The 22,854-nt window shown below is 43.4% G+C and overlaps 1 protein-coding gene and 1 long non-coding RNA gene across 2 annotated transcripts; one reads left to right on the top strand and one right to left on the bottom strand.

The window, feature by feature from the left end:
* Window positions 1-3,662: 3,662 nt before the first annotated feature.
* On the bottom strand, window positions 3,663-14,027 carry sult6b1 (sulfotransferase family, cytosolic, 6b, member 1). The gene is made up of 7 exons (XM_047351249.1): window positions 13,704-14,027; window positions 7,549-7,661; window positions 6,529-6,618; window positions 6,155-6,281; window positions 4,965-5,059; window positions 4,716-4,872; window positions 3,663-4,436 (listed from the first exon to the last, which is right to left on the bottom strand). The coding sequence occupies exons 1-7, from the start codon at window positions 13,897-13,899 to the stop codon at window positions 4,309-4,311; spliced, it is 906 nt and encodes a 301-aa protein (XP_047207205.1). The 5' UTR covers window positions 13,900-14,027; the 3' UTR covers window positions 3,663-4,308.
* A 111-nt stretch (window positions 14,028-14,138) lies between these two features.
* Window positions 14,139-22,063, top strand: LOC124858927. The gene is made up of 4 exons (XR_007035975.1): window positions 14,139-14,266; window positions 18,831-18,889; window positions 21,157-21,260; window positions 21,511-22,063. It is a non-coding gene; the product is annotated as an uncharacterized LOC124858927 (long non-coding RNA).
* Window positions 22,064-22,854: the final 791 nt, after the last annotated feature.

Genomic DNA, 22,854 nt, shown 5'->3' with positions numbered 1-22,854 from the left:
ATGGCCGAGCTCCTCACCCTATCTCTAAGGGAGTGCCCGGCCACCCTACGGAGGAAGCTCATTTCAGCCGCTTGTATCCGTGATCTCGTTCTTTCGGTCATGACCCAAAGTTCATGGCCATAGGTGAGGGTAGGAACGTAGACCGACCAGTAAATTGAGAGCTTTGCTTTTCGGCTCAGCTCTCTCTTCACCACAATGGACCGGCACAGCGCCCCCATTACTGTGGCAGCTGCACCGATCCGTCTGTCGATCTCCCGCTCCATTCTTCCCTCACTCGTGAACAAGACCCCGAGATACTTAAACTCCTCCACTTGAGGCAGGAACTCCCCTCCAACCTGAAGAGGACAAGCCACCCTTTTCCGGTCGAGTACCATGGCCTCGGACTTGGAGGAGCTGATCCTCATCCCAGCCGCTTCACACTCGGCTGCGAACCGCCACAGCGCATGCTGTAGGTCTTGGCTAGAGGGGGCCAGCAGGACCACGTCATCCGCAAAAAGAAGAGACGAAATCCACTGGTCCCCAAACCAGACCCCCTCCGGCCCTTGGCTGCGTCTAGAAATCCTGTCCATAAAAGTTATGAACAGGACCGGCGACAAAGGGCAGCCCTGCCGGAGTCCAACATGCACTGGGAACAGGTCCGACTTAGTGCCGGCAATGCGGACCAAACTCCAGCTCCGCTCGTACAGGGACCGGATGGCCCCTAATAAAGGGCCCCCGATTCCATACTCCTGGAGCACCCCCCACAGGGCATCACGAGGGACACAGTCGAATGCCTTCTCCAGGTCCACAAAACACATGTGAACCGGTTGGGCAAACTCCCATGAACCCTCGAGCACCCTGTAGAGGGTATAGAGCTGGTCCAGTGTTCCACGGCTGGGACGAAAACCACACTGTTCCTCCTGAAGCCGAGGTTCGACTATCGGTCGGACTCTCCTCTCCAATACCCTGGCGTAGGCCTTACCAGGGAGGCTGAGGAGTGTGATCCCCCTGTAGTTGGAACACACACTCCGGTCCCCCTTCTTATAAAGGGGGACCACCACCCCAGTCTGCCAGTCCAGAGGCACTGTCCCCGACCGCCACGCAATGTTGAAGAGGCGTGTCAACCATGACAGCCCTACAACATCCAGAGACTTGAGGTACTCAGGCCGGATCTCATCCACCCCCGAAGCCTTGCCACCGCGGAGCTTTTTAACCACCTCGGTGACTTCAGCCTGGGTGATGAAAGAGTCCAACCCCGAGTCCCCAGCCTCTGTTTCCACCATGGAATGCGTGATGGCAGGATTGAGGAGATCCTCGAAGTACTCCTTCCACCGCCCGATAATGTCCTCAGTCGAGGTCAGCAGTCTCCCGCCCCCACTATAAACAGTGTTGGCAAAGCACTGCTTCCCCCTCCTGAGGCGCCGGACGGTTTGCCAGAATCGCTTCGAGGCCAACCGGTAGTCCTTCTCCATGGCCTCACCGAACTCTTCCCAGGCCCGAGTTTTTGCCTCTGCCACCGCCCGGGCCGCAGCACGCTTGGCCTCACGGTACCCGTCAGACGCCTCAGGAGTCCCACAAGCCAACCACAGCCGATAGGACTCCTTCTTCAGCTTAACTGCATCCCTTACTGCCGGTGTCCACCACCGGGTTCTGGGATTGCCGCCACGACAGGCACCGCAGACCTTACGGCCGCAGCTATGGGCAGCAGCATCAACAATAGATGCAGAGAACATGGTCCACTCGGACTCTATGTCTCCAACATCCCCCGGGATCTGGTCGAAGCTCTCCCGGAGGTGGGAGTTGAATACATCCCTGGACGAGGGCTCCGCCAGGCGTTCCCAGCAGACCCTCACTATGCGCTTGGGCCTGCCGAGTTCTGTCCGGCTTTCTCCTCCTCCAGCGGATCCAACTCACCACCAGGTGATGATCAGTGGACAGCTCAGCCCCTCTCTTCACCCGAGTGTCCAAAACATGCGGCCGAAGGTCTGATGATACGACAACAAAGTCGATCATCGACCTCCTGCCTAGGGTGTCCTGGTGCCAAGTGCACTGATAGACACCCTTATGTTTGAACATGGTGTTCGTTATGGACAATCCGTGACTAGCACAGAAGTCCAATAACAAAACACCACTCGGATTCAGATCGGGGAGGCCATTCCTCCCGATCAGGCCTCTCCAGGTGTCACTGTCGTTCCCCACGTGGGCGTTGAAGTCCCCCAGCAGAATAATGGAGTCCCCGGGAGGGGCACTATCCAGCAGCCCCGACAGGGACGCCCACCACCTGCAGGGGAACCATGAGGGACCGGTGCAAAGAGGATTGGGTGGCGGACGAAGGTGGAGACCTCAACGGCCCGATCCCCGGATGCTTAGGCTGGCTCTAGGGATGTGGAATGTCACCTCGCTGGGGGGGAAGGAGTCTGAGCTTGTGCGGGAGGTCGAGAGATATCGACTAGAAATAGTCGGGCTCGCCTCCACGCACAGCGTGGGCTCTGGAACCCATCTCCTTGAGAGGGGTTGGACTCTCTTCTACTCTGGAGTGGCCCACGGGGAGAGGCGGCGGGCTGGTGTGGGTTTGCTTGTTGCCCCCCAGCTCAGCCGTCTCGTGTTGGGGTTTACCCCAGTGGATGAGAGGGTTGTATCCCTGCGCCTTCGGGTTGGGGACAACTCTCTGATTATCATTTCAGCCTACGGGCCGAGTGGTAGTGCAGAGTACCCTATATTATATATTTTTATTCTTTTTTTCTTTTTGCGAAATCAGTGTACTCACTGAAATGTGCCGCCAAAAGTACACAAAACTCTGGTGGAGCTGCATAGTGGCGAGATAAGGCCTTTAAGAATGTTTCTGTTTTATTTTTAAAAATGATGTTTATGTTACAAGTTGAACTTGCTTTTAGAAGGATTTTACTTATGCGTTAGAATGTATTCATTTTAAAACTGTTAATCTTGACGGCTGTAAAACACAAGGTTGTATGTCCAACCAGGGCTCCTGTTCATCTGTTTTCTGCCACAGACACAACTAAAGGTGACTGTCTATTTAAAATGCATTGGTAATACACAAATCCATGTGGTTTGTAAGGATTTTGCATATGTTATGGAATATACTTTAACCCATGGGAAAGATCGATGTCTGTTTCACTGTTTTAAAACACTGCTTTCTTCCCAGTCTGTAGTGATTTTACACATGTTGTACAGTATAACCCCTGACAGTCTGTTCCAGTTAAACATTACCATGACCTGTGTGGTGACTTTGCTATAGCTTTAGACTGTAACTGCCATAGAAAGAATGCTTTGTTTGTCTAATTTCACAGTTTTTGTGGCATTCTGGAGCTTCCTCTTCAGACAACAACAGTTACTCTAACAGAGTAATAGATTTACAGGTTTTACCGCACGTTTGATGAAGCCATCTTAATGTCTGTATCTGTCCTGTCATTTTAAAGTCTCTGTACAAAATTAGTTAAGAGCAGGTTTTCTGCAAGAAACAAAGTAATGCGCTTTGTTCATCAGTTCTGCTAACATTTAATGATAAAAATCAGTGCATTGAATTAATAAGTGATGAAAATCAAATGAGCAATTTCAATGTTTTGGGGTTTTTTTTCCAAGCAAAGAAATTCTCAGAAAATGCAGGTGAGTATTTCTACCAATTAGGACACTGCTATAAAGGGTGACTTAAATGAAACAGAAAATGCACAAATGTTAGAATTTTATTTAACATGACTTTAGAGTGTTTACTGAGGAACAGCACCACAATGATTTAAAACTTGAATTAATCATCCTTTGTGGAAAATTTACCCAAGAAACATAAAAAAGATCAATACAGGCAAAAAAAAAAACCATCAAAAAACTTGTGATTTAGTATTTAAAGGTACTAAAGACAAAATTAAATTTGATTAGTGAAGTTTTGATAAAGAAAAAAAGTTTCTGTTTTTATTTTCAGTTTCTTACATTTTGTGACAAATTTATTTCAGCTGATATGTTTGCATGTGGCTCCCTGATTGCTGCTCACACATCATCATTAAAGTTAACTTAAAGTTCACTTATTTCACTTATTGTTAAGCTGCTTATATGGCATCATAAATATCAAACCTTATTTTTAATATATCCACATCAAAAAAAGTTATCATAACCAAATGTTCCCTTTGTCCTTATTTTCCCTTGTGCTGTAGTAAGGGTTATGCCCTGAGCTGCGTCTGTCAGGCACCAGCAGCCTGTACAAGTTCAGAGTAAATCCGTAGTTGAATTCGTAGTTACGTGTTGATGCCTTCTTCAGCCCCTGCAGCTCTTCTTCTCCATCGCTCCCCTCTTGTTGTTCCTCTTTCAATCTTTTTTTTTCTACTGACAGTGACGCTGGTAGTCCAGTTTGGCTCCCAGATTCGTTCCTGCCAGGTGTTTGTTGAAAGCTTCGTCCATCTCTCTGCTCTGTTCTGGAGTAAAATGGTTCTTCCAGTCTCCAACCTCCCCTGCACAGGTAGAAAGGAATAAAATGTCTGTTTTTAACATATATTGGTTCAAATTATAAAATCTAATCCTGTGTTAATGTGCCTGGCTATTCTTTTCTGCCTTCATTTTAAAGAGAATCCTGCAGGAAAAGACTAAAAGAGAAATTAATGTCCCTCTTTAGTGGTTATAAACTAAAATAGTTGAAACGACGCTGTAATTTATGAATGTAAAGGTAAAAGAAGATATTTCTACTCATGAAACTCAGTTCTGGAGCTAAAAGAAAATGATGTGTTGGTCACCTTTCCTGAAGATGACATTTCCCATGTTGCCGTGGGAGTTGACTGAGCTCTCCTTCATGGCACTGAAGGTGCTCGCTCCTGCAATCTGCTGCACCTGATTGTCTGTCAGACTGAAGCCAATGAAGCTGGATATCTGATGGATACCTGCGCTGAGATCCTACAGGATAGGAAACACAATCTGTGAGCAGATTTCCACGACGGTTCAGCCAACCAACTCAGAGACTCAGCCCAGCAATCAGAGGGATCTACCTGTTTCAAGTTCTCATAGGTGACCACCATGACGTTGGGGTCGTCCATCTTCTTGTTCCAGGCCAAGGCGTGATCAAAGTACGAACCCCAGGCAACTACACACATAAATATCAGTAAATGTTCGTTTAACAAATTACTGTTTTATCAACACTTGTTCTAAGTTTGAGCCAGAAATTTGGTCTGAATAAAAACGTCCCACAGATCAGTCAATCTGAAGAGTTGATTATGTTTCTGAGTGGCATGTTGGCATAAAGTGGGCCAGAACTCCCCACAGTAACCTGCTGACTCAGCTGTACCTGCTGTGAGGTCATTAACTCATACATGGAGGTTCCAACTGTGAGAAACAGAAGCTGCAATTTAAACCATTCATCTCTTTAATGTACATGGAAACATATAGAGCGAGAAACCTGGGAGCTGGGAGACCTTCGGAGAGGTTCAGAGTAGTTCTGGAAAGGCCACCGAGAGATGTAGATAAATTAAGTCCACTATTTGGTTCACATGAACGTTTCTTTTGAAAAAACCTTTTCTGTTGAAATGAAAGACTCTAAATATAAAATTTAAAAGACAAAAATTAATAATAACGATGTTTTAATGTGTATTTCTTAAATTATGCCACAGCTCTGCCACAAATCAGGTAAAATATCAAATGTAAAGACATATTGACTGCAGGTCTGGTTATGTTTGTCATATCTGCTGCTTATGTTCCAAAGACCATTCTGGGGGTGTTTTACTACAGTTTTACGTCTTTGTGTCATCGTCCTTTTATTTCCAAAATTTTAGAAAGAATTTAATCTTAAAAGAACCAAAAACCTGAAGCTTGTTTCAATGCTTTAATCAGTTTATAAAAAACTTGAACTCATTGTTGGGATTAAAGCTTTACTCTGGCTGGTTTCAGGCTTATTTATTTGAGTTTGTACATTTTTGTAACGAGTCCAGTATCATTACCAAAAAGGTAGAACACACAGGATGGCGTGACATAATTCAAATCTCCAGATATTATCATGAGGGCCTCAGGATGTTGCGTCTGCAGCTGTGCAGGAGAAACCTCCAGCAAGATCCAGAACTCTCCTTGTTCTTCCTGTTTTTAAAACTGAGCCTATAGTTTAGCTCCTGTTTAAAGTGAACATTTGTACGTATTCTCTTAGATCCCTACAGTATCATCACACCCTGAAAGTTTGCTTTTTACTCACCGTCTCCTTTCATGAACTGGGAGAAGAAAGAATCCCAGGACTCCACAGACGGCAGGACCGGGTTGTTGTTGCAGAAATGATAGTAGGAGACCAAGGTGTCCTTTGGGTTCCTGAAGACCACCACCATCTAGGAAAGTAGATGAAATACGCTGATTAAAATTGAGTTTTTCAGAACCCCAAGATGATGCTGTTGTCAACTGGAGGAAAAGTGTTTAATTTGAACATGAACATTAGCACCAAAAAACGTCAAGATGTTTGAATTCATTGGCTTCATCGACTTGACTAAATTAATGTGACTAGAAAATATTCATGAAGAATAAAATCCAACTCTTGTTACTGACTTGAAGGTAGCTTACAGCCCATTCAAAATGTACCTTTGTTTTCTTCTCGTTGAAGGAGGCGGGCATGTTGTCTGGATGAAGGTGAGTCCCCAGAAACCTTGGAGATGGAGCCTCATTCATGGCCTGAAAAACCCAGGTGGAAAAATGAAGCTAATGTTCAGAATGAGATCTTTGTGACTAAAACTTTCATAAACTCTTATTCTGAGTCTTGTTTTCTGGTCTGTCTTTAGAGCTTGTTCTCCATATCTGAGTTGCTTTAGTCATTACTGGGAGTACATAGTATGAGATTTTATTTCTCATTTTAAGAAGTCCCCATGTAATACATATGCTTAGTTGTTTTTATTTGCAGCACTTCTCTGATCCTCGCTCAGAAGGATCCTGTGGATTTTCCATTCATCCATCAAACTTTTGTCCTCTGCTCATCAGGTCCAGGGAGAAACCCAAACATCTCCTGAGCAACACTCTCAAATCATGCCTCTGGAGAATTCTGGATCTTGCTGAAGGTTTCTCCTCGCTTTGATGGAGGTGTCCTCATTGAATTGATTGATTGAACTGTGTTCAGGTCCGATTCAGAAATAGATTACAGAGAATTTTCTAGCCCAATGATCACAGATTAACAATAGAATGTCCTGAATATCCCACACAGATGCTTGATTTAACCAACACCATTGGTTTGGCCTAACCATGCAATACATGTTAGTTAAATTTCCCCCGCAGCAGGTGACAGAACCTGTTTGGATATATTTACCAACTTCACTTTACTCTGTTAAACCAGCTGGATTAATTGCTATTGACAAACTTAATCTCAGCCTGCAAGACTCAACCTTTTACCTCAGTATCTGCCGCACCCAATCTGGACTAAGACAGCAGTCTGGTTTCTAATGTGGGTCACCAACGAACACAGATGTTGCCCCCACTGATAAGACAACACAGTAGCACTACATGTGGACACAAAGTACAAACAGATATGCACGCCACAAATCCAAGATTTTCCTCTCAAACTACTTCACGTGTTCATTTAAAGGTAATATTTTGTTCGCAGGAAGTGAGTACCTTCAAGACTTCTGGTCCACAAAACTCGATCAGGGGGGGCATCTTGGATTCATTTTTCATCTGGGTGGCTTCTGCAATGATCTTCTTCATGACACCAACCATCCAGTTAAAGCCTGCACACCCATATAATGAATGAATGAATGAACAAAGGAAGGAAGGAAGGAAGGAAAGAAGCATGTACAGCAACCAGAACATTCCTGTTTTAAGCTTTATTTACAAATGATGCTGGTATTATGCATACATGCTGCAGGTTTTCTCTATCTGAGCATCTGTCTGGAGGAGAGTCAACGTGTTTCTCTGAAACTTCACTGAGAGGTTCATCTGGCATCAGGTCCTGCTGTTAAATGAGGACACATTTCACACAGATAAACATCTTCTCAAGCAGTTGCTGAGGTTAATACTCCAGTTTATTCTAAAATATTTTACAGAAACAGTCTTTTAGTCTCCTCTGACTGCCTTTAATCTGCCCTCTAGAGCTGGGTTTTTAGCTGTTTCCAAAGAAGCCTTTCATTGGATATATTGAGGGGATGTAAAGAAACACACCCACAGATAAATATGACAAATCAGGCTCCAGACACCACCTCCTCTGAAGGACATTGTCTCATCTGTCTTCATGTCAGCTTTCATCATGCAGGCAAAGCCTCCTAGAAAGACACGTCACATTCCTCGGATGCACCACAGCCACCTTGGAAATGCTACTATTTGCTTCCTGAACAGTAGGCTTTGTGAGGGCTTGTGAGTGGGGGCTCCGCTGGAGAAACAGCATACTTTATACTTTAGTGAATAAAAATTAGTTGAGGTGCTTTCAAAATTTTATGGTGAAGTATAAACTTGTCATGTGAAACATTACAAATAGTCTAAACATTTAAGATCAATCAGTTAACATCTGTTCTGATGGACCAGATACACGGGCCTGAGCATGCTGATGAAAAGGCAATTCAACATAAAATATAAATATAATATAAAAATATCCCCTTAGTGATCTTTTGCATAAAATGCAGAGCGATAAATCCTTATCTGATTGTATTACTAAAAAAAAGTTAGCCTGGTCACTTAGCATTAATGGGAGCAAATCCTTCTGGATGTCAAACATGCAACTGGATTAAGATTTGGTTGGATCTGAAGTCATTTCTAGATCAGGATCTAACTTCCAGCAACCAGAACATCCAGCTGTTTCTTGCTCCACTCATTGATTCTCAGTATTTATTCCCCTCTGGTTCTTTAATCACTGCTGGTTCACCTGCTCGATCCTGCTCTGGTTACTGGTTGGTTTTTTATTTAGTTACTGAATCTTCAGTTCACGTTTTTGAATCTTTGGACCTTAGAGTTTGTTTCTGTATTATTGAACATCTTTTGTTTTTGCTCCACCCTCCATTTTGCATGTATTTGTGTTCTCCATAACCACCAACCCTTCTGTGACACATATCAGGTAACTGGCTGGATAGTTTCATTTAAACAAATCACCAACTACAAGCCGAAAGCCCCCCACTCCATCAACGACCGACGCCTCGCCAACGACCTGAACGAGTTCTACTGCCGCTTTGAAAGACAAAGGGACAGTCCTGCAACCATCTCCCACGACGCCCCCCAACAGCTGCAGCCACAATCCACCACCCCCACCTCCCCAACCTCAAGAGGGGCCTTGGCACCTCCAACCCCCACCCTGAAGTTCCCCCCCACCAGCCCCCTACCCACGCCGAGGACGGCTCTTTCCATCCAGGAGAGGGACGTCAACAAACTCTTCAGGAGACAGAACCCCCGGAAAGCTGCTGGTCCGGATTCTGTCTCACCAGCCAGCCTGAAGCACTGCGCTGATCAGCTGTCTCCAGTCTTCACAGACATTTTTAACACCTCACTGGAGACATGTCATGTGCCAACCTGCTTCAAGTCCTCCACCATCGTCCCTGTTCCCAAGAAGCCAAGGACCACAGGGCTTAATGACTTCAGACCCGTCGCCCTGACCTCTGTGGTGATGAAGTCCTTTGAGCGCCTTGTGCTCTCACACCTAAAAGACATCACCGACCCCCTCCTGGACCCCCTGCAGTTTGCCTACAGAGCCAACAGGTCTGTAGATGATGCAGTCAACCTAGCCCTTCACTTCATCCTCCGGCACCTGGACTCCACAGGAACCTATGCCAGGATCCTGTTTGTGGATTTCAGCTCTGCCTTCAACACCATCGTCCCAGTTCTGCTACAGGAGAAGCTCTCCCAGCTGAGTGTGCCCGACTCCACCTGCAGGTGGATCACTGACTTCCTGTCTGACAGGAAGCAGCGCGTGAGGCAGGGGAAGCACGTCTCTGACTCCCTGACCATCAGCACCGGTTCCCCCCAAGGCTGTGTTCTCTCTCCTCTGCTCTTCTCCCTGTACACCAACAGCTGCACCTCCAGTCACCAGTCTGTCAAGCTTCTGAAGTTTGCGGACGACACCACCCTGATCGGACTCATCTCTGATGGTGACGAGTCCGCATACAGATGGGAGGTGGACCATCTGTTGGACTGGTGCAGCCAGAACAACCTTGAGCTCAACGCTCTAAAGACAGTAGAGATGGTTGTGAACTTCAGGCAGAACCCAGCCCCACCTGCCCCCATCACCCTCTGTGACTCCACAATTGACACTGTGGAATCTTTCCGCTTCCTGGGAACCATCATCTCCCAGGATCTCAAGTGGGAGCCAAACATCAGCTCCCTCATCAAGAAAGCCCAGCAGAGGATGTTCTTCCTGCGGCAGCTGAAGAAATTCAACCTGCCAAAGACTATGATGGTGCACTTCTACACAGCCATCATTGAATCCATCCTCACCTCCTCCATCACCATCTGGTACGCCGCTGCTACAGCCAAGGATAAGGGCAGGCTGCAGCGTGTCATTCGGTCTGCTGAGAAGGTGATTGGCTGCAGTCTACTGTCGCTCCAGGAACTGTACACCTCCAGGACCCTGAAGCGGGCCGGGAAGATTCTGGCTGATCCCTCCCACCCCGGTCACAGACTCTTTGAAACTCTCCCCTCTGGCAGGAGGCTGCGGTCCATCCGGACCAAAACCTCACGCCACAAGAACAGTTTTTTCCCATCTGCCACCAGCCTGGTTAACAAAGCCCGGAAACCACCCTGACACTGTCCCTTTCCCCCACACCCCCCCTTTTTTTTGCTGACAGGACACCTGTAACTTGCAACTCTATGCGTTACATTAACGCTCAGCTTGGACTCCTGCTTTACTTGCACAATGATCACCTGCACTGTTGTATTGCTCTTGCATCTTATACTGCTCTATATTTACTCTCACTCACTTAAAACTGAGCACATATATTTATATTATATTGTAGATATGTTTATACTTTTTTATTTGTATTGTATTGCACCGACTATGCCAAAACAAATTCCTTGTATGTCCAAAAACCTACTTGGCAATAAAGCTTTTCTGATTCTGATTCTGATTCTGATTCTAAACATTATGTCACATTCAGCAACAATTTTAACATAAAAAAATTGTTTTCTTTTTAAATATTTCAGAAGTAACAATATTATTTACAGCCATAATTCATCCCAGCTGAACATTGGACCCTCAGAACCTCTGCGTGGATTCAGATGAACAGAAAGAGTGTAGCAGGATCATAAAAACAAAGCCGTCCTTCAGGCACATAATAAATGTTTGTGATGCTTTGTGTTCTGAATGAATACACAATAACAGGATTTAGATGGGTGCAAACAGGTGTGACCAGGGCTTCGGTCATTTATTATCAAACTAACATTTAACAGGAATATAAATAAAATATTCAGGGTTATGTTTCGTGTTTAAATTAAACTACATCGAGGCAGGTATGCAGTTACATCTGAAGCACTTTCTTTCACTCTTATTCCTCAAACATAAAGCAGAAAACTTTTTGTAAAGTAAATTGGGTAAACTCGCTGGCACCTGGACTCTACAGTCTGTAATTTATTGATTCATTTTTATTTTGAATTTTAATAGTGATTAGATTTACAGCATACGGGAATTTGAACTACTTTATTGTATTCCTAATTAGTGTGATTAATGCCTTGTATATCTGGTTTTATGTTGTAGAAATATGGTTTAAACATTTATTACTGGTCTGATAACATTGCTGTTTTAACATTGATTAACTGTCAGTTTCTATGCAAGCAAAAGCTTCTTGTTTGGTTTTGCAGCTCTCAGATTATTGAACGTCTCTATTATTCCCAGACTTAATGCTTGTTCAGGTAAAGCTCGATAGAGGGTCTAATTGATATTTAATTTGCAGGTGTGGGTATATTAAAGCATAATACTGATGGTTCCTCAGCAAACCTTGGCCGAAAGCATCCTGGGAACATCCCAGCAGCTGCCTCTCATGGATTTTTTATCCAGGGATGTAAATGACCATCGGTCTCGAAACATCTTTCCATAGCTCCTTTTCAACAACATTATGAGGCCATCATCTGCAAAAAGTAAGTATGAGACCCTGAGGTTCTCAAACAGGACACCCTCCTCTCTACAACCATGCTTACAGGTCCAGTCTCCTTAGAGGAGTCTGAACTGACAGATACATGAACATCCTTCCTGACCCAGACGATGCTTTCCTTCATTTTTCCATTTGAAACATAATGTTCTAAAAGAAACCATGATCGGCATATTTGTGCCAAGTTCCATTTTTTATTTTTCATGCCGTAAATTCTCTAATGTTTCCTGCTCCGAGTAGATATTAGCTTCACCCCAACATGAGAGTTCCTCCCAGATTCGCCAAACTGAGATCAACCTGACTGCTTTTTCCTGCAGGTAAAATCCTGGCACATTCAGGCCACTTAACATGACTTTGTTCATGTTGCGAGCCTGAAAACCTCTAGGATTTGCTCTTTATTTTGTTCTTTAGCTAGGATAACAACTCTTTGCAATGTAAGCCAACAATACTGAAGTTTTTTGCACTTTCTGCATTCAAGCAAAGCATCTAAATATTCACTAGGTGTGATTGGACAGTACTATTTTGCAACTGATTTAATGAAACAGAAAACCAACTAAGCAGTTTATTGCTGCAAAAAACACTTTTCATATCCAAGGCAGCCATGTTGGATTTAGCGGTCGGGGTTGATGAGAAACCTCAGAGTTAGACCCCTTTGGGAGTGTTCAGTTTGTTTTTGTTTGGTTTTTTTGAAATTTTCACTTCCAAGTTCAGCTGAAACACAGATCTTAGTTGGAGAGCAGATTTGAAGAGGCGATTATCTTGGTGAGCATCACTATAGATTTCCAAACAGGAATTTCCAGACTGACATGGAGGAAAGTAATCAGGTTTCACTTAAAAACACAAACCTCAGACAAGATCTACCCTTCATTCTGATGCTTTTAATGAGTTCAAATGTATTTACCCTTAACTTTGTTGTACTTATCAAGGTCAACAGGAGCTAAGTTGAATAGATGCTAAAAGTGTAGAAAACTTTTATTAGCTGCATGAAAGACCTCTGTACATCCAAGGCGAATGCTTTAGGAGCACCAATGCTCCAGCCTTCTAGCTGGGAGTGGCTTTCCTCCCACACTCAACCTGATTTACTTCCAGGAGTGTCACAACCATTTACAATGGAAGCAGCCATGTTTAGTTTGGACAGAGGACAGAGTGCAGGCAGGTGAAACCATCGGTTCTGCACCACTTGCAGGTTGTGTCATATTTTTCCCCTGACAGGTAACCTGCCATTAAACCTGTAGAGCAGGTTGACAACTGGCCCCTGCAGGATTGGTTTAATGCTCCAGAAAAGCAGTTTGACTCCTGACCCTGATTGAGTTTCTGTTTCTTTGCCTTCAACTGTTTTCCCTCATTTCATTTGTTTAACCAAAACAGGACAGTGCCAGCTCAGAGGTCTGTTTCCTGCAAAGCAACTGTCCAGAAACCTTCTTTTTACAGTGAGATTTGGATTTCTGTTGCTTCCAGGAACATTTTACTGAGTTGTTCAATCCCACTGATGATTTCCACCTAAAAGCACAAGTATCTTACAATTTGTGAACTACCAGATAATCAATTTTGATGTTTTACTATTGAAATTAATCTTCTGCTTGCAGCGAGGCATGAAACAAGGCAGTGTGTGGAAAATATATCCGGAAATTCTGAAATAAGGATGATGCAAAGTTTAAAATGCCATCTGATGGTAAACTTTATAGTCAGGGTCATTTTTCTGTTGCTCACCACATTTGGGATACGCCACCAGCATGATGTCGTCCTCTCTGACCTTAATGTCATCCAGACACTTTAAATGTTCCTCGGGACACATGAGGGTCGGGTACAAAACCCCTTTGAATCTGTACAGCTTGTCCTTGTCACTCATTTCCTTCGCCTTCTCCATCCTGGCCTGCATCTTATCAGCGAGGGGTTTGTTGTTCATCCCGCTGAATGATAATTCTACAGCACAGATCGGAAACCGGAGACAAAAAGTCACAGGAGCAGCTGCAAGCTGTGGGAAATCGGAGAGTAAGAAATGCAACAGGAAGAGTTGTTTTCTGCTCAGTTTTATGAGTGACGAGGAAACAGAAGAGGGATGGGTTTGGTAGTCAAAGGAGGAGGAGACTGAAAGCACCTCCTCTCTGCACGCACATGGAGGAAAATCTGTTGATTCATGGAGGAGTGATTAATGGGAGATCCCTGCTAAATGTTCAGCCAACTTCTGAGCCGGCCTACGAGGACAAGAGGACAATCCTCCCACTTTTCACTTTCCCCTTCCTTCTATCAGCCAGCTCTGGGGGCATTTAAAGGTGGGATGTCATGAGGTCACTGCAGGAACTTGAACTTAAAGTTGGTCTTTGCTCACTCACTTCCTGCAGTCTGTGGCCCAGATATTTTTTTCAGTGCTTCCTGAAACTGGAAACCATTATGTTGGAAAAATGTATATAAGTTACCATTGTTTAGTTTAAATCATGTTTATGTGTGAAGTTTGACTATAGTTAAGATGATTCTTATGATTGTGTGAAAAAGTGTTTGTGGGAAGTTAAAGAATGCGGTCTGGAGTGGATCAATCCCTGGACATGACATGCTTATACCATATATGGGAATGACTACACTTCTAGGTTGAAATCTCTGTAAGAACTGGCTGAACCAATTAACACTTTTTACTTGTAGGAATGTGAGTTGTAAATAAAAGGCTGGTGCAAGGATTTCTCCCTTTGTATGTAGCTGCTTTTAATATGTTAGAGAAGGAAGGAAGTCACTGTTTGGAAGAGGACTGTCTCACCCTTGCAAGTCAGACTTACTTGGTTCACTTGTGTCTTATTTTACACTTGTCTGTGTTTATCAGCTCTCTAACTCTAACACATTAAAAGCAGCTACAAACAGAAAACTTTGTTTTTCTATAATTCCTGCAAGATGAATACAGTTTTAATCTTTTTATTGCACCGATTCTTTTAAATTCAGTCAGTCATCTTCTATCCCGCTCATTCCATAGAGAGTCGCAGGGAAGCTGGTGCCTATCTCCAGCAGTCTACGGGCGAGAGGTTCCGGGTTCCTGTCCTGGTTCATTCTCACACCTAAGGGCAATTTAGGGAAACCAATTAACCTAACATGTCTTTGGACAGTTGGAGGAAGCTGGAGTACCTGGTGAGAACCCACTCATGCATGGGGAGAACAAACAAACTCCATGCAGAAAGAACCCCGGCCGGGAATCGAACCCAAGACCTTCTTGCGGCAAGGCAATAGTGCTACCAACTGCACCACCGTGGAGCCCTCTTTTAAATTAATTTTTCAAAAAAGAAAAAAAACGTCTGTCTAACTTTAAGTTTTTATCAAGGAAAACGTTTCAGCTTCAGCCTAGAATATTGTTCTGCCTTCAGAACCCAAACTGGCATCCGGTTCCACAGTAACTGAAAGCTCCTCCTCCAACCATCCATTCAATTCAATTCAATTCAGTTTATTTATATAGCGCCAATTCACAACACATGTCGTCTCAAGGTTCTTCACAACAGTCAGGTTCATACATTCCAATTAATCCTAATCATTGAACAGTTCAGTCAGATTCAGTTATTTATTCAAATTGGATAAAAAGTTTTTCTATCTAAGGAAACCCAGCAGATTGCATCCAGTCAGTGACTTGCAGCATTCACTCCTCCTGGATGAGCATGTAGAGACAGTGGACAGTCACTGGCGTTGACTTTGCAGCAATCCCTCATACTGAGCATGCATGTAGCGACAGTGGAGAGGAAAAACTCCCTTTTAACAGGAAGAAACCTCCAGCAGAACCAGGCTCAGTGTGAGCGGCCATCTGCCACGACCGACTGGAGGTTTGAGAGAACAGAGCAGAGACACAAAGAGAACAAAGAAGCACTGATCCAGGAGTACTTTCTATGGGAAGGAAAAGTAAATGTTAATGGATGTAGCTCCTTTAGTCGTTTCATCTAGAAAGAAAGAACAGATAAACTCTGAGCCAGTTTTCAAGGTTAGAGTCTGAAAGAGAGAACATAGAGTTTGTTACAGTAGAAGCTCAGTCAGTAGCCATGTCTAGGAGAGAGAAAGAGTTAAACACTGAAAGACAGAGCCATGTGGATCATCTGTAGAAGGTGAGCATTAAGTTGTTGCCAGCAGAAGCTTGGACGATGCCCCTCTCCAGAAAGGTGTCACAGGTAGACACAGAGTCAGGCCAGGTGTAGCTTCTAGGAAGAGAAAAGAGAGAACAAAGTTAAAAGCTGAAATAACAGCAAACAATGCAAAATTGGAGAGTAGTATGAGAATGTAGCGAAGAGGGTGAAAGTTGTCGTTATGTCCTCCAGCAGCCTAAGCCTATAGCAGCATAACTACACAGATAGTTTCAGTTCAGATTATTTAGTTAAACGGCGCTTATTTACAACAATGTCGTCTCAAGGAACCCCACAAAGGGTCCAACTGATGGTCATTGTTATACTAAAAACCACAAGGATTGGGATACCTCTCTCTGTCAGACTGATTATAACCATTGGAAAAGAGAAGAGGTCATACAGGTAGCAGAAATGGAGGGTGTGTTTGGACCTCAACCATAACTGAGCCGGTTTAGGCTAAACCTGAATCCCCCTTACTCCAACCAACAGGGAGGGAGGAAGGCTCCCTCCCTGATAAACTAAGCCACTCTAACTATAAGCTTTATCAAAAAGGAAAGTTTTAAGCCTAGCCTTAAAAGTAGACAGGGTGTCTGCCTCACGGACTAAAACTGGGAGCTGGTTCCACAGGAGAGGAGCCTGATAACTAAAGGATCTGCCTCCCATTCTACTTCTAGAGACTCTAGGAACCACCAGTAAACCTGCAGTCTGAGAACAAAGTGCTCTGTTAGGAACATATGGACCAATCAGATCTCTGATGTATGATGGAGCTAGATCATTAAGGGCTTTATATGTGAGGAGGAGAATTTTAAATTATATTCTGGATTTAACAGGGAGCCAATGAAGGGAAGCTAAAATAGGAGAAATATGATCTCTCTTTTTAATTTTCATCAGAACTCTTGCTGCAGCATTTTGAATCAGCTGAAGGTTTTTAACTGCATTTTGTGGACATCCTGATAGTAAAGAATTACAATAGTCCAGACTTGAAGTAACAAATGCATGAACTAGTTTTTCAGCGTCACTCCTGGACAGGATATTTCTAATTTTGGCAATGTTCTGGAGATGAAAGAAGGAAATCCTAGAAACCTGTTTAATATGGGATTTAAATTACATGTCCTGGTCAAAAATAACACCAAGGTTTTTTACTTTATTACCGGAGGTCAATTTAATGCCATCCAGGTTAAGTGATTGACTAAGCAGTTTCTTTTATAAAGACTCCGGTCCAAAGACGACAACTTCTGTCTTGTCTGAATTTAGAAGCAGAAAATGTAAAGTCATCCAAGTTTTTATATCTTCAAGACATGCTTGTAGTCTATCTAACTGGTTGGGCTCATCAGGATTTATGGATAAGTAAAGCTGAGTATCATCAGCGTAGCAGTGAACATTTATCCTATGCTGCCTGATAATTTGACCTATTGGAAGCATATATATAGTAAAGAGAATTGGTCCAAGTACTGAACCCTGTGGTACTCCACAATTAACCCTGGAGTTTAAAGATGATTTATCATTTACATGAACAAACTGGAATCTGTCAGACAGATAAGATTTAAACCAGCCTAGCACTGTTACCCTGATAAACCAACCATCCAACCAACAAACCATCCATCCATCCATCCATCCATCCAACCATCCATCCATCCATCCATCCATCCATCCAACCATTCATCCAACCATCCATCCATCCATCCTTCCATCAATCCATCCATCCATCCATCCATCCATCATCCATCCATCCATCCAACCATCCATCCATCCATCCATCCATCCAACCATCCATCCATCCAACCATCCATCCATCCATCCATCATCCATCCAACCATCCATCCATCCAACCATCCATCCATCCAACCATCCATCCATCCATCCATCCATCCAACCATCCATCCAACCATCCATCCATCCATCCAACCATCCATCCATCCAACCATCCATCCATCCATCCATCATCCATCCATCCAACCATCCATCCATCCATCCATCTATCCATCCAACCATCCATCCATCCATCCAACCATCCATCCATCCATCCATCCATCCAACCATCCATCCATCCATCCAACTATCCATCCATCCATCCATCCTTCCATCCATCCATCCAACCATTCATCCATCCATCCATCCAACCATCCATCCATCCATCCATCCAACCATCCATCCATCCATCCATCCAACTATCCATCCATCCATCCATCCTTCCATCCAACCATCCATCCATCCATCCATCCATCCATCCATCCATCCAACCATTCATCCATCCATCCATCCATCCATCCATCCATCCATCCATCATCCACCATCCATCCATCCAACCATTCATCCAACCATCCATCCATCCATCCATCCTTCCATCCATCCATTCATCCAACCATCCATCCATCCAACCATCCATCCATCCATCCATCCATCCAACCATCCATCCAACCATCCATCCATCCAACCATCCATCCATCCAACCATCCATCCATCCATCCATCCATCATCCATCCATCCATCCATTCATCCATCCATCCTTCATTGTGATTGTTTCTACATGTGGAAAAAAGTTGATTTAATATCTAATTCCAGGTGATATTGCTGCTCTCAGTAGAACAAATGTCTTCATCTCTTTTATGTTTTAACTCCAGCACCATCATTTTCAGCGTGTTTGGACCATCATGTCATTTTTCCACATAATGCAATACGATTACATCATCCACATTGTTTGTCTCAAAGGCATTTTAAACCTCAGTAACTGTCTTTTATTTTTTTCTTTATGCAGGACTGGACAGGACAACCAGGAATGTTGGCTGCAGCCCAGATGGAGAAAAATGCATTCAGGTCTGAGCTGCTTATTCCACTAAACTAAAAATCAATTCTTCTAACTTTTTCACAGTTTATTTCAGCTTCCTACTCTCTTTTCGCCTTCACTGCAGCACTCTGTAATCAGACCTCACACTTTTACGTTCTTCTCACCTTCTTTTCTCCCCTCTCTTTCATTCTCCCTGGCTCAGTGCCTCCCATTTACAAGTCAGTGCCAGTTGCTCGGTGCTGCTCGGTTCAGGAGGCCCCATAGGGGGGCCCACAGTGTCAGTGACAGAGTGCTGCAAACAGCACTGGATGAATGAGACCTCACATAAAATGAGCATTGACTGAAATGTGCACACGATTAAGGCAAATTAAATCGGTCAGTGACTTTTCTTTACAGAATATACATTTACTTTTCTCACCTAAACCACAAATTGTAGTTTTACAAAAGTCACAACCTATCCTGGGAGCTCAGATTTTGTCCACTTGGTGTCACTGTACAGGTCCTTCTCAAAATATTAGCATATTGTGATAAAGTTCATTATTTTCCATAATGTCATGATGAAAATTTAACATTCATATATTTTAGATTCATTGCACACTAACTGAAATATTTCAGGTCTTTTATTGTCTTAATACGGATGATTTTGGCATACAGCTCATGAAAACCCAAAATACCTATCTCACAAAATTAGCATATTTCATCCGACCAATAAAAGAAAAGTGTTTTTAATACAAAAAACGTCAACCTTCAAATAATCATGTACAGTTATGCACTCAATACTTGGTCGGGAATCCTTTTGCAGAAATGACTGCTTCAATGCGGCATGGCATGGAGGCAATCAGCCTGTGACACTGCTGAGGTCTTATGGAGGCCCAGGATGCTTCGATAGCGGCCTTTAGCTCATCCAGAGTGTTGGGTCTTGAGTCTCTCAACGTTCTCTTCACAATATCCCACAGATTCTCTATGGGGTTCAGGTCAGGAGAGTTGGCAGGCCAATTGAGCACAGTGATACCATGGTCAGTAAACCATTTACCAGTGGTTTTGGCACTGTGAGCAGGTGCCAGGTCGTGCTGAAAAATGAAATCTTCATCTCCATAAAGCTTTTCAGCAGATGGAAGCATGAAGTGCTCCAAAATCTCCTGATAGCTAGCTGCATTGACCCTGCCCTTGATAAAACACAGTGGACCAACACCAGCAGCTGACACGGCACCCCAGACCATCACTGACTGTGGGTACTTGACACTGGACTTCTGGCATTTTGGCATTTCCTTCTCCCCAGTCTTCCTCCAGACTCTGGCACCTTGATTTCCGAATGACATGCAGAATTTGCTTTCATCTGAAAAAAGTACTTTGGACCACTGAGCAAAAGTCCAGTGCTGCTTCTCTGTAGCCCAGGTCAGGCGCTTCTGCTGCTGTTTCTGGTTCAAAAGAGACTTGACCTGGGGAATGCGGCACCTGTAGCCCATTTCCTGCACACGCCTGTGCACGGTGGCTCTGGATGTTTCTACTCCAGACTCAGTCCACTGCTTCCGCAGGTCCCCCAAGGTCTGGAATCGGCCCTTCTCCACAATCTTCCTCAGGGTCCGGTCACCTCTTTTCGTTGTGCAGCGTTTACTGCCACACTTTTTCCTTCCCACAGACTTCCCACTGAGGTGCCTTGATACAGCACTCTGGGAACAGCCTATTCGTTCAGAAATGTCTTTCTGTGTCTTACCCTCTTGCTTGAGGGTGTCAATAGTGGCCTTCTGGACAGCAGTCAGGTCGGCAGTCTTACCCATGATTGGGGTTTTGAGTGATGAACCAGGCTGGGAGTTTTAAAGGCCTCAGGAATCTTTTGCAGGTGTTTAGAGTTAACTCGTTGATTCAGATGATTAGGTTCATAGCTCGTTTAGAGACCCTTTTAATGATATGCTAATTTTGTGAGATAGGAATTTTGGGTTTTCATGAGCTGTATGCCAAAATCATCCGTATTAAGACAATAAAAGACCTGAAATATTTCAGTTAGTGTGCAATGAATCTAAAATATATGAATGTTAAATTTTCATCATGACATTATGGAAAATAATGAACTTTATCACAATATGCTAATATTTTGAGAAGGACCTGTAGGTCTTTGTCCACCCATCTCTAGGAACATAAAACAGTCAGAGTTCCTGTTCTTTCTTCCTCGCTCTTGCGTGAATAAAAAATGTCTCTGACTTGGGTCCAAATGTTTCTGCAGCTCAGTGCTCACCTTAAAGACTTCTAGTTTGCTGGTTTCACTGTAAACTTCACTGTTTCTGCTGTTTATTCTCAGACCTGCATCCACCAACATGAAGTCATTCCTGTTTTTTGTTTGATTTGAACCAAGATTAAAGAACTGCTTCCTGGTGGAGCTCCGTCTGCGCTTGTTCACTGCAGGTAAGATACCTGTTGGGTAAAAGGGGGGAGTCAGTGCCAGACAGTCAGATTAAAAACTCAAAACTTTACTCCAACAGCTTAAAAACATATTTAGGAACAATAACTCATCAGTTGTGTCAGTCCTTCAGTTTAGTTCACTGAGGTTGGCAGATATTTATTTGCACAAGTCCCATCACAGCATTTCAATTAGGTCAGTCTGGACTTTGACTGGGCCATAACAACACATACATTTTTTTTCTTTTTTTCGTAGGTTTGCTGCTGTGTTGGGATCCTTGTTCTATAGATGACCCAGTTTGGACCAAGCTCCAGCTACAGATGGACCCACATTTAGACTACTTTGGTTTACAGAGGAGTTCATGATCGACTCAGTGAGAACAAGGTGCCCTCATTGTTTTATGGTCAAACATCTCTACTTTGGTTCCATCTTGGTCTTGTGCTTCATTCAGATGCCAATTTGCAAACTTAAGTCCTGTTTCAATCTTGTTCTTAGTAAAAGTCTCTCCTTCATCACTTCCAAACATGGAATTATAGTCTTCCAGATTGTTTTGTCATAAACATTGTCATTTTACCTACTAACTGAGGCCTGTTGAGTCTGAGATGGAGCTCCTGGTTTTCTTGTCACTGGAAACCTCTGACCATGGACCACTGCTGGCAGGTTGTGAAGGATCAAGGCCCCCACCACACCCTCAAAAAAAGAACATGTGAAAAAGATCTAAACTAGACAAAAAAAAATCAAGATTAAAGCACAACGAAACCCAGACAACTCATAAGTCACAGAATAAAACCATCTAGAACCAGGGACAAAAATCATGGCACATAAATATGAAATCCAGTGTAAATTGAATAAATGAGAAAAAAATGGGATTAGATGAAGAAAATGCCAGAGCAAAAGCAGTTTGTAAAGTGATGTATTTTAAATAGTTTGACACTTTGAAATTTTACAAATAGTCTTGCTACACTGCCTGGATTGCTGATCAGTTACATACATATATACATAAATACATACATGTACAGGTGCTGGTCATAAAATAAGAATATCGTGAAAAAATGGATTTATTTCAGTAAATCCTTTCAAAAAGTGAAACTTGTATATTATATTCATTCATTACACACAGACTGATATATTTCAAATGTTTGTTTCTTTTAATTTTGATGATTGTAACTGACGACCAATGAAAACCCCAAATTCAGTATCTCAGAAAATTAAAATATTGTGTTAACTCAAAGCCCAGCTAATTAACTCAAAACACCTGCGAAGGCCTTTAAATGGTCTCTCGGTCTAGTTCTGTACGCTACACAATCATGGGGATGACTCCTGACTCACAGTTGTCCAAAAGACAACCATTCAGACCTTGCACATGGAGGGCAAGACACAAAATAGGCTGGCTGTTCACAGAGCTCTGTGTCCAAGCACATTAATAGAGAGGTGAAGGGAATGAACAGATGTGACCCTGGAGAGGATTATGAAACAAAACCCTTTCAAAAAAAAAAAAAATATATATATATATATTATCACATTTTTGAATGGATTTTTGGTGAAAAAACGTACTAAAATTAACAGCCTATAATCAATATAAAATACTGACTGTATGCT

The sequence above is a fragment of the Girardinichthys multiradiatus genome, chromosome 22 (assembly GCF_021462225.1).
Source record: "Girardinichthys multiradiatus isolate DD_20200921_A chromosome 22, DD_fGirMul_XY1, whole genome shotgun sequence".
In the NCBI taxonomy this organism is placed as follows: Eukaryota; Metazoa; Chordata; class Actinopteri; order Cyprinodontiformes; family Goodeidae; genus Girardinichthys; species Girardinichthys multiradiatus.
Note: the sequence above shows the minus strand (reverse complement) of the source record. Positions and strands in the feature narration are given on the sequence as shown.